Raw genomic sequence first — 15631 nt, 5'->3', positions numbered from 1 at the left:
GCCGCAACCGGAAACAACCCCATTAGGCTTTCGGGTAAATAACAATGAAATTATCAAGCAAATGTTTCAAACTTAGCTCGAATCTTACCGCAAATGGGGACAAGTTTTTCTGTTCCACCGAGCAAATAATGACGAAACTTGTTCGGTTTTTGCGCCTCGCAAGCGTAACTCCGCCACTGGGGAACTTCTTCACCATCATCTCGCATAAGACACCTGCCACACTTGGCTGATCGTTCTAACCACACCGTATATGCTGTGCCGCCCCGCAAGGAAGCGGGGCAGGACAGGGCTCCATCATCATCGGCCGGTCGATTGCTGCCTGCCGGCATCACGTTCGTTTCCCGAGGCTGCTCGAAATTAGGTGTAACGAGCTAGGTTTTTTTGTTTCTTGTTTTCAACTTGGTGGCTCTTCCAAATGACCCCTTTCCACTCGAACGACCAACAGCGGAGCGGAGCAGTGGAGCGTTTCGAAACCGCCCCAAGACTGGACTGAGTGGGTCTAATAGTTGTTGTAGTCGCACATTGACAAAAGCGGCCGATTTCGTCCGATTAGTTTCGATTCTTCACTTTGTGTTTCCCCCTTTCGATGAGCAGGAAGAGGGGATGGGGGAGCCTTTTTTACTCGCGTGATGCTCCGTCGACGTTTTTTTCACGCTTCACGAGTCTGCCACTGACTCTACACTAAAGAGCAGGGTTGTCAATTGTATTTTTCCATAGAACTGGAAGATTGTTCTTAAAAAACCTGGAAGAAAACATGATCCTGTGATGCCGCTTTATTTTATGGAGATTGTCTTTCATTTATCTAAAATGTTTTTTTTATTTTTTATATGTAGTTCATGAAGTGGCAACATGAAGTGGCAACAATTCATCATATCATTCGGGCAGATCAAAATGACGTTTCCCACCATTCGAACATTATTGTGAAACAATATTTGAACGTCTTGTCTTCTAGAATCCTTTAAAAATACTGTTTTATTAGGGTAAAACATGAAAAATCACATATTCATCGCCTCATTTCCATAAAATCGCTGATAAAAACTGCGTCGAACCTAACCTCAATCCTCAGTCCTTTTTCTTCTAATGCGATTTTTGGCATTTATGTAGTGTTTCTTTTCACCATTTTCGTTGCTATCTATTTCGAATTCATGAAGAATGTAGGATAAAAGAAATCAATAAATCGACGAAATGTGCCTTACCTTATCTTAGGTTTGATCTTTTTGTGTGATTTGTTCTAGCTTCCACTCGTCAACATTTGAAGCGGGACATGTAAAAATAGCAATGAATTGAAGGTGAAATAAAACACACAAAACTATCAAACTGACATCTCTATGTACTTATTTTGCAGTGATCTATGTACAGTATTCGTTCGGTAATCGAACGGGAAGGGAAGCCCAGTTATCGACATTTGATTCCTAACTGGAACGGCATGTAAAACATCAAATCGAAGGGAAGTTCAACGAATTTTTGATTCGCGTAGATCGTAAAATTTGACAAACAAAAGATTTCCACTGAGAGCGACAACAGTTATGGTATACAATTTGGGGAAATTATTTTTCTGCAATTTAATCAATGTTTTGTCAGAGGAAAATAATGTCAATTCTTATAACATCTCAAATTACATTCGAGTGCCCCTCACAACCATAGATGTCAGTTGATTTTTTCAGATGCCGTCACATTCAAAACTTAATTTTGAACAATGTTTGATAGTTTATTCTATGTAATTGATATTGTGGTATAGCATGTTTCAATAAACTTGCCTTGAGGTTTTGATGTTTATTTCAAAAATATGTACATATGTAATTTTTATTTCTTTTGTTAGGCTTTTCCAAACAAAATTTTGGTATCAATTTCGAAATAAGGTATCCTTAAGCATTTTCTCCTGCTCGGGAAAGTATTTTTGGAAAAAAACATATGCATAGTAAACATACTTGCAATACAAACGCTGTAGTGTATGTGCATTATGCATTATCTCTTTTTATTAAGAGAAATCTCCTATTTGACACATAAATAGGAGATTTTAGAAGATGTGTAATGTAATATTCTGTTTTTTTTACTTTCCCTATTGAAGAGCCGAAGGCCGGTTCTCCACTGTGCGCAACTGCGAACCAAATTTTATGAGTTTAGAAATGATAATTGACATGATAAACCGTTGATTGAGTCTCAACTCTTCCACGAAAGCGGAACTCTGAAAAGTGTTCTATTAGGATAGGATGTAAAAATAATGCAAAAAATTGTCAAACAATTGCTTTTGAATAACTCAATTTGTTTATTTCGGCTTTGAAGTCTCGTTTGTAACTCGAAACATATCCATAAAACTAATTATTGAACGGTATGTATCCTTCGATTTGTATAGTGGTCGTGAAAAAAAAGCGAGTGAATGAAACTGAGACAAAAACTTTACGAATACGATTGCTGTATTAAAATCCTGGAATAATTTTTGGTTAGGTTCCATAATATTATATCAAGACTAAGATGAGCACATTCAATACCAGAACAACACTGCTGAAGTGTTTTCTAAGCTATTTCTCTCCAATTTTTTTTGTCTTATTCTTTGGTATTAATGAATAATGATGATGATCCCGCTTCCGCTCCCTACATAGGTTTTATAAAGTCGAGTTATCTAAAAGATTTTTTATTTCTCAGCGTTGAATCAGTTTAGCAAACAAAAAAATTACAAACTGATTTTATTTACAGATAAAAGTTTAGAAAATAGCAATATCAAAAGACAAGCCAATGCATTATGACTTTTTAACCCTTAAATTCATGATGATGTGTTTTCTTCCTTACATAATTTCTAAACGGTATTTCAAACACAGTATTTTTTATTTTAATAGTAAAAAAATTAAGGGTTGAGCGAATAAAAATCGGAGAAGTGACTTTCACCGATTGGTTTTTTTGAATTTCCTATAGTAATTAGACACTTCAACTAAGAAAAGTTGAAAAATTTCAGGACTGTAGCAAGGACTATACCTGAGAAAACGTAAAATAAAGATAAAAAATTACAAAAAAATCATTTTTTTCCGAATAAAAACGAATTTAAAAAAAAACTTTTTTATCATAATAATAGAATAACTCATAAGTATATTACAACTTTATAAACATTATTGATTAGGCTATCCGAAAAACTTGTGGATTAGTGGCTATATATGTGAAAATAGGAAGATATACAAAAAGAAGAAAATAAAAATAAAAAACAAAACTTCAGCTTTGTTGATCGGCATGCTCCATTCAGTTGTGAGTTACATGGTGTTAACAATGGAAGTGAACAATAAGAAAATTCGGTACATTTTACACTTTTACTTTTATAAAGGTGAAAATGCAGGTCAGACCGCTGAAATTGTGAACGGCGTTTATTACGCCGATACTGCAGCAGTAAAATGAGTGCAATTTAATTAATTTTTTAATTTTCTTTTATTTTTTTCTCAAATTGTTTAGTTCAATACATTAAATTTAGATTTCTACTGTAAACAAATAGACCGTTTGAACCAAGCAATTGACCAGAAACGTTCCATCGTTGTCCTGAAGGTCACGCAATTCCGATAGCTTGATTGGGATGTTTCAATGCATCCACCATACACTTTTAATCCTCTGAACTGAAAGAGTTTCAGATAATAGTGTCAACATAATTCTTCAAATTTAATATAATTAAAACCGACTTATCAAATTTTCCACACCATTGAAACCGACAATGAATTTAAATGATTCGAATGAACTTTTCCTGAATTTTCGATACTATCGTCTCTCAGCTGCGTGTAGGTAGCAGTAATCAAACGTCACAAAGTGATGAAGGAATTCGACCGAAAACGTAAATGAACAAATTCCGAGTCACAAAATCGTTTGTTCCTTTAATCGGAGAAACATTTGACAGAAAAAAGTTACAAGTTTTTTTAATGCAAAATGCGCTTGAAAAATAAATTGATTGACTTCGCATGACCTAGATTGAGACGAAAAGTTTTCAGTTTTTGTTCAAGTTTTAGAAGAATGATGTGATCAGCGCCCTTACTATAAAAAACGTGATCAGATTTGAAATACAAGAAATACAAGAAATAAATTTCCATAAAAATCCTCTAAAATCCAAAAATAATAGACATTAGAATACTAATTCTGATGAAATCAAACATAAGATGAAATCAAAGAAAAAATAAACATTTTAGCTCGTGATATGTTCGGTTTCTTTATAAATGATGAATGTAATGTGCAAAATATGTTTTGTAAATATGTAATTAGTTTCTGTGTATATTCTTTCAACACATTCAGTAGTAGAGGACTATGCATTCCTCCATGGTCAAGAATCATTCATTAAAAATTTTGAAAATCCTGGTAAATCGTTATTACGTAAAATACTACAACATATGCGTCTCATATTATTTGACCGAAAAACATTTAATACAATGCATCTCTTTCCAATTCGCTTATATTTCTATGAACGATGATGCGATAAAAACACATATTTGTAGCAAATGGGCCATGAAACATTAAATTATTTACAACATTGTTGAGATGAAAAATCTGGGGACAAGCGAAAAGAACTTCAAAGCCGTTTTTCACGCGAAGATAGTTATGATCTGGTGGGATTAGAACGAAATTCTTCTAAAAAGCCTGCAACCAGACGAAAATCTTCTAAAAAGCGATCCAGAAGGCTTCTAAGGTAAGTACCGAGACCAGAACTATACAATATATAGGCGTCGTATTCTTCGAGTACAATGTCAACCCTAATGTATTTTTCACATTTTGGGCAGAATTCTTTGGAGTTTAGCTTGCATGTACTCAGCAGGAAGCGATCAGGAAGAAATCAGGATAGCTCATATTGGGTTGTTCGAAAAATTCGTGCCGATTTTTGGGAAAAATAAAAGTATAATTTTTATAGGCAGACCTTCAAATATTCAATTTTATTTTGCATTCTACAATCTTATTATTTTATTCTACAATCTCTTGCCAAAATTCGCCATCTTTCAGGCATACTGTAACAGTAAAGTACGTGTAATTTAATTTATTATTTTAGTTTAAAACAAAAAAGTTATTTAAAAATAAAAATTCATTTCTCTCAAAAACGTATTTTTTTTTAAATTCAGAAATATATATATATACATAAAATTTATATATATATATATATATATATATATATATATATATATATATATATATATATATATATATATATATATATATATATAGCCCTTAAAATTTCCAACAAGTCGTCCATACATTGGAAGATGTGCACTTTTACAGGGAAAAAGTTTTCGAACAACAACTTTTATGTTTTCTTTGAAAAAATACAACCACTCCTAATATTGTTTCAAGTCAAGATAGCGATATAGTGTATTCGACAAAGTTTTAGATCTTATTAAAACATAAACTTTTTTCGAAGACATTAACTTTCTATCTTTTTTAGTTTTTGGAATATAAGTCATTTTTGTATGAAGATTCCTGAAAAAAAAAAAATTTTGCTCGTAACATTTTGAGCGTAAATTTTCACGTTTGACATGTTCTTGACATGTTTCCAAATAGAAAAAAAAAGTTAGCAGAGCATTATGACCAAAATTTTGTAGGTCTGATAGATTTTTTTAAGGTTTCTTTTCAAATTTTGAGTTTTTTCAACTTTTTTTTCCGAAAAATCTTAATTTAAAAACTATAATATCTAAAAAAAGTTGGTCAGAGAATGAAATTGTTCAAGAATGTAGATAATTTTCCTAGTCTAGTCCTAGAACCACGAAGAAAGCTCATTTACTTTCGAGCTCTCGCTCAATTTGTCTAAATGGTCAGCTTGACCTATCGTAAAGCTTTTTCTCGCGCTTTTAATCTGACCAAGACTATAAATATTAATGCGCAACGCAGAATCACTCTCTTCTTCAGGCAGAAATATATACTGAAGTACTCAACATCTATCGTGTTATCGCTAGAATATCAGACAGAGTTGTGAAAGTTAAGTTTAATAAAAATCTACCAAACTGACCGCGTGTTTTAACACCATCGGTTTTCGATTTCTTAACAGATATGTAGGAAATTATTTAGGTTTTCATAAAAAAATTGTCAAAGATTTTTTTTGAAAATAATTTCATTGTAAAAAAAAAATTGAAAATTAAAATTCATTTTTCTCGAAAAATATGCTCTTAAAATTCTGAAAAAACAGATATAAATAGCCCTTATAATTTCCAACAAGTTTTCCATACATCGGACGATGGGCATATTTACATGGAAAAAGTTTTTCGAGCAACAACTTTTTCATGTTTTTCTTCGAAAAAATGCTATTAATGTACTGTTCGTTACATTTTATGTATAAATTATCGCAATTTGAATGATATGCTAACTTTTCTCTATTTAGAAACATGTCAAGAACATGTGAAACGTGAGAATTTACACGCAAAAATGTTACGAGCAAAACATTATTTTTTTCAGGAGTCTTCATACAAAAATGACTTATATTCCAGAAACTATAAAAGATAGAAAGTTGATGTCTTCGAAGAAAGTTTATATTTTGATAAGATTTAAAACTTTGTCGAATACACTATATCGCTATCTTGACTTTAAACAAAATAAGGATAAGTTGCATTTTTTTCAAAGAAAATATGAAAAAGTGGTTGTTCGGAAAACCTTTTCCCTGTAAAAGTGCCCATCTTCCGATGTATGGACGACTTGTTGGAATTTTTAAGTGCTATTCATATATATATTTTTGGGAATTTAAAAAAAATGCGTTTTTGAGAAAAATGAATTTTTATTCTTAAAATGACTTTTTTCTTGTCAGCGACATTTTATTTTTCCAAAAAATATTTGGTATTTTTTTTGTGAAAATTTAAACAATTTCCTACATTTCATCCTTTGACATGAATTTGAAACCTACGTATGTTATAAATTTTTGTAAAAAAATAAGAAAAAAAATTGGCTTTTTCCAAAAAGTAGTCTCATTATTTTTCGAATATTTCAAGTATGTAAAGTTGCTTAAATGAACCATGTCTTTACACCCACCACGTTTCACTGCTATCTGAGATGGTGCTGCCAACTCCTAAAACGCGTTGGCATGAAATTCGTCAAAAGCGGAAGTACATCATTCATGCTTAGACGAAAAAATAGTAAACTATTGTTAATGAGATGATGAATTTGCTGTTCAGCTAAATGAACGCCATCAGAAATTGGGTACTGACTAACAACAGTTTTATAACTTGAACAGAAAGATTATGGCCATATCGTTTTTTATTTATCCACTGCGAGATTCGCTTTTCTTCGATAAATTCCAATAACTGTTTTCGAACGAACTGCTTGATTTAATTGTCTTTTTAGTTTCCTTTTAAATTCAAAAAGTTCTGTAATCTTACACCGGTTAAAAAAAATGCTCGAGATTAGCTTCACATCTGGTATTTTGGATTTTAACGGAAAACCATCAACACAACGTAAATGGAATTCGAAAGAAAAACACAGTCATTCCAAAATAAAAAAAAAAAACATAAAATACGAAAATCGGAGAGCCACTTTATCGGTTTGGCATAGGTTTGGCACTATTGAGCATCCGGAAAATGTTGAAAAAAAAAGAGTTGAGAACAAATCGTTACTTTTAATAATTCTAATATCTTAATAAGAACAAAATTGAATAGTAAATAGAAACAAATTAAATAAAATGGAATTTAAGCGCAATTCATTTATTTTCTTGATTTTTTTTTTTTTAATTTGATGTAATTTTCAAGTGGTCAACAGGGGTAGGGGTATAAGGAATGCCCACGCTTGTCCACATATGAGCAAGGGGGTGTCTAAAATAATGCTTTTGCTGTCCACGTGGTATGTGGACTGACCCTAATGCAATCAAAGTTTAACACAACCAAAACCCGTGAATCTTCACACCTTCATCTCGGGTGGAGAGAGATATAATATTTGAAGATTATAAGATTATTTTACATAAAATGGGTAAAAAAAGCACACATATAAAAAACTGGAAAACTAGATAATATTCGAAAAAAATAAAAGATTTTAGAATCTAACTGTTTGACAGGATCGAGAATAAAAAAAAACACTGGAAGAATAAAATTAAAACAATGGGACATTGGCAACGCTGCTCAAGAGCCTCCCTTCGAACCAAAAAAAAAAGACATACACACTTTAAGGCTTCCTTCCCTTGCACATACCATTCCTCTGTCGTTGCCTTCTAGGCGGACGGAACAGATGAGCGAAGGGCTTCCTCCACACGGCAATCTGTAAACAGTTGTGGCTTCCAGGTTCGCTGGGTTTTTATCAACCCAGCTTCGCCGTTTTCTCTTCAGTTCAGTTTTTTTTTTTAATTTTTGGGCTCCCGTGTTTTGTTTTGTTTCGCATGTTGAATCAGCACAAAACACAGCGCTTTTCCGCAGCAGCGGCAGCAGAAGCCAGCAGTGCGATTATCAGCCGATGAAATCGGATGCCGCTTTTTTTGGTGGGTGGAGGGGGGGTTGCTCTGCTGGGAAGCGATGGGTGGAAGTGGCAATAAGATGTTGAAAAACACGATGTGGGCTGTATCAAGAGCGGCTGAAAAACATACGCGCGGAGAGCGTTATGAGCATAATATTGGTAGCATAAAAAGAGAGAGAGCGGAACAACTCCGACAGCGAGAGGGAGGATGTGTATTGCGAGGCTCTTCGACGAGGGTTCCCATGGATCGAACGGGACTCGTGAGCGGATGCGGATTGTGGTGCGCATAGTCTATCCGGAAAGTCCTCGCGTGTGGTGGTTTCGGGCGAACTCCGACAAATGTTGCCACCCTGTGTGTGCGGCGAGAGGAGAGCAAAGATACAGATCACTCTCGAGCAGAGAGGACGACCAAAGCATGGTGAGATAATTGAGGATCTATGCTTTTTACGGCAGCGGCATACGTACGCAATCAATAATGTTGACAGCGAGAGATCCCCTACCCGATGAGCATCGCTTTATGCTCTCGTAGAGGTTTCTCCCGGTCCCATCACAGTACGCAAGGCTCGTGCATTCGGTATGCTGGCGAAGATTCAGTCAATGCTTGTTTACCGTGTGGTTCGGACGTGTCTCGTTCCATCCGTGCGTGTGTCATTTTTTGATCTTTGGCAGTGCATAGCCAGAAGGCAGAGAAGGCTTCTATGAAAAAGTGTGTGTATCCATTCGAAAATCCAATAAGAGGAGAAGGAAGCAATTTTGTCCCATTCATTTTCTTTTCTTTCTCACCGAACAGGAGGAAGTAAATTGGTGTGGTGTGGTGTGTTGAACTCTGAGCCTCGGCACTCGGAGGAAGGTGAACATTAATCAAAAAAAAAAAAAATAACGTACGAAGGGGGAAGCAGTAATCATGAACAGTGAAAACGGAGGAGAAAAATCAATCGCAGTTGTAGGCACGCACTAATGTTCCACGAAAGCGCCGCTGAGATGTTGGATTGTAAAGTGGGAATGCCCTCTCGTGTGTGCTATTTGAGCGGAAGTTCGTAATTATCGTTTCGGATAGTGAGTTGAAATTTGGAAAGCTAGTTTTTTTTGGGAACGGAAGCTGCTCTAGAAAGCAACCCGAGACCGAGATCAAGTGATGTTTCCTCGGTAAACCGTGCGAGAGGAAGAACGGAGAGGTTTACCATGCTTCGAGTGAGTACGGAATAACCGCAAGGGAATTACAAACGAACCCCACGTAAACATTGGGCCGTACAAAAACACTAGTGACCGACGAAGAAACCGTATCGAATCGAAACAGTGAGAGCCGTAACTGACCGCAGAGAAAAAAACAACAACACAGGATTATGAGGAATTCAATTTCCGAATAAAAGTGTTTTTTTTGCGTTGTTTTCCTCGGTCGATCAATTATCCTGGATGTGCACAAATATACACACAACCGCACCGCAACCGGGCAACCACTCCGACTCCGGGTATTACACCGTGTGTGCGCCAGGATCTCGACTACGCGCCGCATCCCGACCGTATTACGTAATAAATTTTCGTATAAAGCACACATAACAAGGATTAAATTGGATTTATTACCAGTGAATGAAAAATAGATTTATATATAAAATTGAATTTTTATGATTTCGCCTTTCCGTTTGTGACCGTCGAGGAACGGGGTGCAAGTGAGTGAAACGGCCAAAAACCACGGAACGTTACGACGAAGAGTGCTAATAATAATAAAGGAAACGGGAGCAGTCCGCGTGTGATACCCTATAAATAGTAATGTGATAATTATTATTTATTTTAATACTCGGCGCTGCAACGACTTTGAGAAAGAGAGAGAGGAGGTGAGACCGCGAAAGACCGAAGAAAACACTTTGGTGGTGGAAAATCAATTTTTGTGAGTGAGAAGCCTTTTGCCGGCTGATGAGACGCGTGATAAAGAAAAGAGTAAATGAGGTGAAAACGCGAAAATCAGTTTAGTGCTCGGCAAGAAAAAAAAATCCAGCCAGATTCACTCGGTTAGTGCAAGTATACAGCAAGTAGTCAGTGGACGGGGTTGGCACTGGAAGAGTGTAAAGCGGTAAATTAGTGCGATGAGAAAACCCTTCAGGATTAAGTGTGATTAAGAAGGTTTCGTTGATAAACTTGGTGCCGAGCGGTTCTGACCAGAAGATAGACACAGTTTCGGATGACGAATAATAAGACAGACTTGTTTGGGGTGCTGTGATTATATTTGGGGCGCACGTGTTTCAAACTCCGCCTCATACAAAACCCGAACGGACGCAAGAGCCGATCAAAGGCGAAAATTACGTAATCCCTCTGGTAATGAGCCTTATAATTTGATATTGCCGAAAGCGTGAAGGTCTTCGAGAAGGAAAGCCAGAAATTTGCGCACAATTATCCGGGCCCGATAATCTAGACTCAACCCATCAGCGGCAGCGCGGAGAAAGAGCTGCTGCCAGAAGGAAGCTGGCTAAATCCAAAAATCCTTTCTATACGCTGCTGCTGCCGAGGCGAGCAAGAAATAGAGGGCACTAGAGCGGGAGACGGAGGCAGCCTCGTCTAATTCTTTCCGATAGCCAAGGGAAACCGTCCGCCGCAGCGAAAGAGCTTTTGCTTTACATCATCATTTGCAGAAACAGAGAGCCTGATATGGTTTCAGCCCGAACGATTAGTAGCCGAGAGTCGAGATTGATGATAGTGAATTGTATGCAGACCTTCGGTTTACTCTGGTGGGTGTGAATACAAAGCAATCACCGTCGTCGTCGTCCTCATCCTCATCGTCGTACCAAAGCAGTAAAGCATTCCCGCACTCAAGCATCATCCACTTCCACCTTCTCCCACCCCCAACGCTAGCATACAAGCACCATCACATGTTCTGCAGGGACACGAAAGAAGTATAGCACATCTCTGATATCGGTGAGCACTTCATCTTCCATCATTTTTGCTTGCAAAAAGCAGAAATCTTCCCCATGACTGCGCATCAACAGATTCCCAGCGAGACAACAATGGCATCGACAACGTCGTCGTCGTCGTCATCATCAATTTCGGACACCAGCAGAACCAGCAGTGGCAGGAGCCGGACGAAACCATGCTCCTCTCATCGAACGAAAACAACAACAACAGCAAACTCGTCAATCTCGTCCATCACATCCGCCCGGCTGCTCGTGGCGTTGATCCTTATGAACGTGTGCATAGCGCACTCCGGAGCGGAACGCAGCTGTCCGGCCGCGTGTCAGTGCAAATGGAAAGGTGGCAAACAGGCGGTCGAATGCATCGATAAACAGTTGATCATCATCCCGGAGCACATTGACCACTCCACCCAGGTGCTCGACATGTCCGGAAACAATCTCCAGATACTGCCAAAGGAGACGTTTAGTCGGGCGAATTTGCTCAATCTGCAGAAGCTTTACCTTCGCAACTGTCGGCTGGGGCAGATAGATGACGGCGCGTTTGCCGGTTTGACCAATCTCGTCGAGTTGGATCTCTCGCTCAATCTGCTCACAGCGGTTCCGTCGGCCTCGTTTCAATACATAGCGTCGCTGAGAGATCTAACGCTCGCTCGTAATCACATCCAGAAAATCGATTCGCATGCCTTCCGGAACGTTACCAGCCTCAACAAGCTGGATCTGTCGTACTGCGAGATCCAAACCATAGCTCCGCAGGCGTTCGAAGGCCTCACCTCGCTCCATTCACTCAAGCTGAACGGCAATCAACTGTCAGAATTACGGCCTAAGACGATCGAAACGCTCAGCAAGTTGCATGGCGTCGAACTGCACGAAAACCCCTGGGTTTGCGATTGTCGACTACGGGCCACCAAAGTTTGGCTGGCCGATAACAACATACCGTACCCGATCGCCCCGATATGCGCCGGTGGACCAGAGCGGATCATCGGAAAAACCTTCGGGGATCTGCACGTGGACGACTTTGCATGTAAGCCCGAAATGCTCCCGGTGCGACGGTACATCCAGGCCTTCACCGGTGAGAACGCCAGCATTGAGTGCCGCACAAGTGCCGTTCCGTCGGCCAGTGTCAACTGGTACTGGAACGGTAAACTACTCGCCAACAACTCCCAGTTTAGTTCCTACCAGCGGGTGTACGTATACGAGCAGGGTAACTTCGAGAAGCGCAGCCGGTTGGTGCTGACGAACGCCCAAGAGACCGATTCAAACGAATTTTACTGCGTCGTTGAGAACCGGGCCGGGACCGCCGAGGCGAACTTCACCTTGCACGTGGTAATGCGCGACATCGGGTTCGCCATCGAGAACAAACAAATCATCGGTCTGAGCGTGGCCCTCGTCATTCTGATACTGTTCATACTCCTAAGTATACTGTTTCTGTTGGTTCGGTTGCGCCGGATGCCGATGACGGAGACGAAAACGCCCGGCCAGGTCGAGGTGATCACTTCTGTAAGTCCCTCTAGTAATGTAAATGGCAAGGTGAGCACCCCCATTAATGATGTCCATTCTCCAGATCGAAAAAACTCCGGCGATCTAAAGTGCGCCAATCCGGTGCAAAAACCTCCCCGGTTGACCGATCTGCCCTACTCGACGTCCCATTACGATGCCGGTGGTAGTTTGATCGCGTCCGGTAACTGCTTTGTGTCGCCAACGCATTCGTCCGCTGGGAACAACCCAGACCTGATCAATGACACGAAGCGGCTCGGTAGCGTCAGCGACCTTGCCGGTGGCACCGGACCTCCAGGTCTGGGCGATAACAGTAGTGCCGGTGTGCCCCTCTCCGTCAATATGGCCACCGCTTTCAATACCCTCTCGCTGATGGATCCCATCGAGCGGCCAGGTAGTGGCGAGTATAGTCGGGCCGGTTGCGATTCGCTGTATCCTTCCGGTCTTTGGGAAACGCACAGCTCCAATCTAACCTCGGCACTGGAACAAACAACCGATATGCTTCTGACGCGAGCTCCGAGTTCAACGATCGCAAGCGGAGGTTACACTGCCTATTCGGATAAGATGCCCATCATCGGCGGGGCCAACAATAATACCCTGAATCTTGACGACGAAACTTCGTCGGTGGATTACCTAAGCCGCACCTTTCCGCGGACACATTTCGGCGGAAGCGGCACACTGGCAGTTGCCGGTGGAGGTGGAGGCAATAGCAGCAGTGGTTCCAGTGTGGTGGGTGCCGTCGGTGGCACCGGAGTAGTTCCTTCCGGGGGTGGTGGTGGTTATCCGTCCGATTACGGTCTACCCATCGTGCCCGGAGCGGAGCAGCTACACAACAAGCTCAGCAGTTTACAGCCTGCACATCACGGTAGCACCGGGAGCATGCCGATGAATGCGAAAACCCTGCGGGTGTGGCAGAAAGGGGGCGTGCCGGTTCTGCCCCCAGTGACGGCCTTGAAACGTGCATTATCCAACAGCCGGAACTCCCCAGACGAGGGTTACCAGGAGGGATGCGGTACTGATGTGTAGTCAATTTTTTAAAGTTGTTTTGCTTTTGAGAGTGCAGTTTCGGGACAAACAAAGTGCAGAGACAAACGACAAACGGACACGGTGCGTGTGCGTGGGAGTGCGAGAGCGAGCAAGAATTAGAGTTTATTTTGTATACATATATCATCGTTGTTTGATCGCTTAGTTCACGGTTAGAATGGATAATTTTTTTACGAGGGTTTGTCGACTGAGCTATGAGAAAACACAAAACTAAACAAAGCAAAACACACAAACACACACACACACAAAACTGAGATGAGCATTTCTCCGTGTGTGTGAGAAATTGAGCGCTGTGTACCATTTACGATTCGGGGCTTGTGGAAGCGAACGAATGCGGAAACTTGTGGAAAGGAGGAAACCAAGAAGGTAATCCTTTTCGTAATGAAAAAAGACTTGTAATTTAAATTAATGAAAGAAAGAAAAACTGGTAATTAATTAGGTGTACAGAAAAAACGAAAACTAGTTTATATTAATATAGCAATGAAGTAAATTATATATACACATTCGAGCAAAAAAAGGTATATAAATGGTTAAATTGACGAAAAGATCGAAAAAAATAAGGAAAAAAATCCTAGGCTAGTTTTATATATGAAAAAAAAAACCTGTAAAAAGTTAATTTAATTAAACTTTAACAACAAAAAAAACTGGCGTAAATAAAAAAAAACCAAAGACTTTGTGAACGGAAGAGTTTTCTTCGTGTTCTATGTTGTGTGAGAGAGAGAAAGACGTCAGAAGAAGCGCAAGCTCACGTGCAAAAAGAAAAAGATGGGAAAGCATAATGCTAACACGGAGCAGATAAAAACCTACATACCTTAGTAAACGATCTTTTAGGACGAATGAGAAATAAAAAATGATACAAATGAAATCGAAACTAATCTTTTTAATTTTTCGTTTTATTTATTTTGTGTCGCAAGTGTCCACCTCGTCTGATTCGCCTTGTTGTGTCAGCTGAGCTGTCGGGATGGGAAATTATTCCGAACGATTGGAGCCAAAATTTGTGAATTTGGAACCTGCAGTGGATGTTCTGTTCGAGACGTGCATAAGTCCTGTGGGGAGGATGGTGACTGACGGAAATGTGCCTTCCGTTTCATTGCGCTTTTATTTCGAGATTCGGTTGTGTTTCTGTTTCGTTTGCTCGATGATGCCCTTTCGTGACTAGTCGGGGCTGTGTTTGATTTCTGTTTCGATGGAAGAAGAAAAAAAAACTTATTTCAGAGCAGTGCAAGTTCAAAGTTCGTAGACAAACAATTCTGGTATAGTAAAAATAATTCTCGGAAAATAATAGCGATTTGTGTTGATGTTTCTCTCGATTCAAATGAAGTTTCAGTCGAGTCGTGCGATTCAGAGAATGTGAATGGATTTTTGAACATTCACTAAGTGATTCATAGGAAAATATCAGAAAATAAAGTTATATTTGTGACTTTCGTTATATTAGTTTAATGACACAAAACGCGAAGAGAGTAGAATAACGCCAGATCGGGTTAAACACATGTATAGCCGGGCCACACATAGCTCTATCTATAGCCGTGATTTTTCCGATTGAAAAGATGTATTTTTTTCTATTGAATTATTTGTAACTTTAAATGTTATCGCTGAACATTTTTAAATATTAATTTTTTTTATATGTTAGTGGTCAATCTTGAGCGCGATCTGCCATTTGATTTGTTTACAGTATCAAACGGTCAAAACGGCCAGATTTGTGGAAGGATAACACTTGGATTTTGTATCGCGGTAATGCAGCAGCTCATCGATCGGTCATTGTGAACGATTTTTACCAAATTTTTACCAAAAATGGCACGAATGTGATTGTGCAAGCACCTTAT

At 39.2% G+C, this 15631-nt stretch overlaps 1 protein-coding gene across 1 annotated transcript; it reads left to right on the top strand.

The window, feature by feature from the left end:
* Window positions 1–8975: 8975 nt before the first annotated feature.
* On the top strand, window positions 8976–14659 carry LOC129778202 (amphoterin-induced protein 2-like). Its single transcript, XM_055784947.1, has 2 exons — window positions 8976–9078; window positions 9161–14659. The coding sequence occupies exon 2, from the start codon at window positions 11331–11333 to the stop codon at window positions 13788–13790; it is 2460 nt and encodes an 819-aa protein (XP_055640922.1). The 5' UTR covers window positions 8976–9078; window positions 9161–11330; the 3' UTR covers window positions 13791–14659.
* The last annotated feature ends 972 nt before the right edge of the window (window positions 14660–15631 follow it).

The sequence above is a fragment of the Toxorhynchites rutilus genome, chromosome 3 (genome assembly GCF_029784135.1).
Source record: "Toxorhynchites rutilus septentrionalis strain SRP chromosome 3, ASM2978413v1, whole genome shotgun sequence".
NCBI classification, from domain to species: domain Eukaryota; kingdom Metazoa; phylum Arthropoda; class Insecta; order Diptera; family Culicidae; genus Toxorhynchites; species Toxorhynchites rutilus.
This window is presented reverse-complemented; position numbering and strand designations above follow the sequence as displayed.

Coding starts and splice junctions, on each gene's coding strand:
- LOC129778202 (XM_055784947.1), top strand. CDS start 11,331: ATGACTGCGCATCAACAGATTCCCAGCGAGACAACAATGGCATCGACA.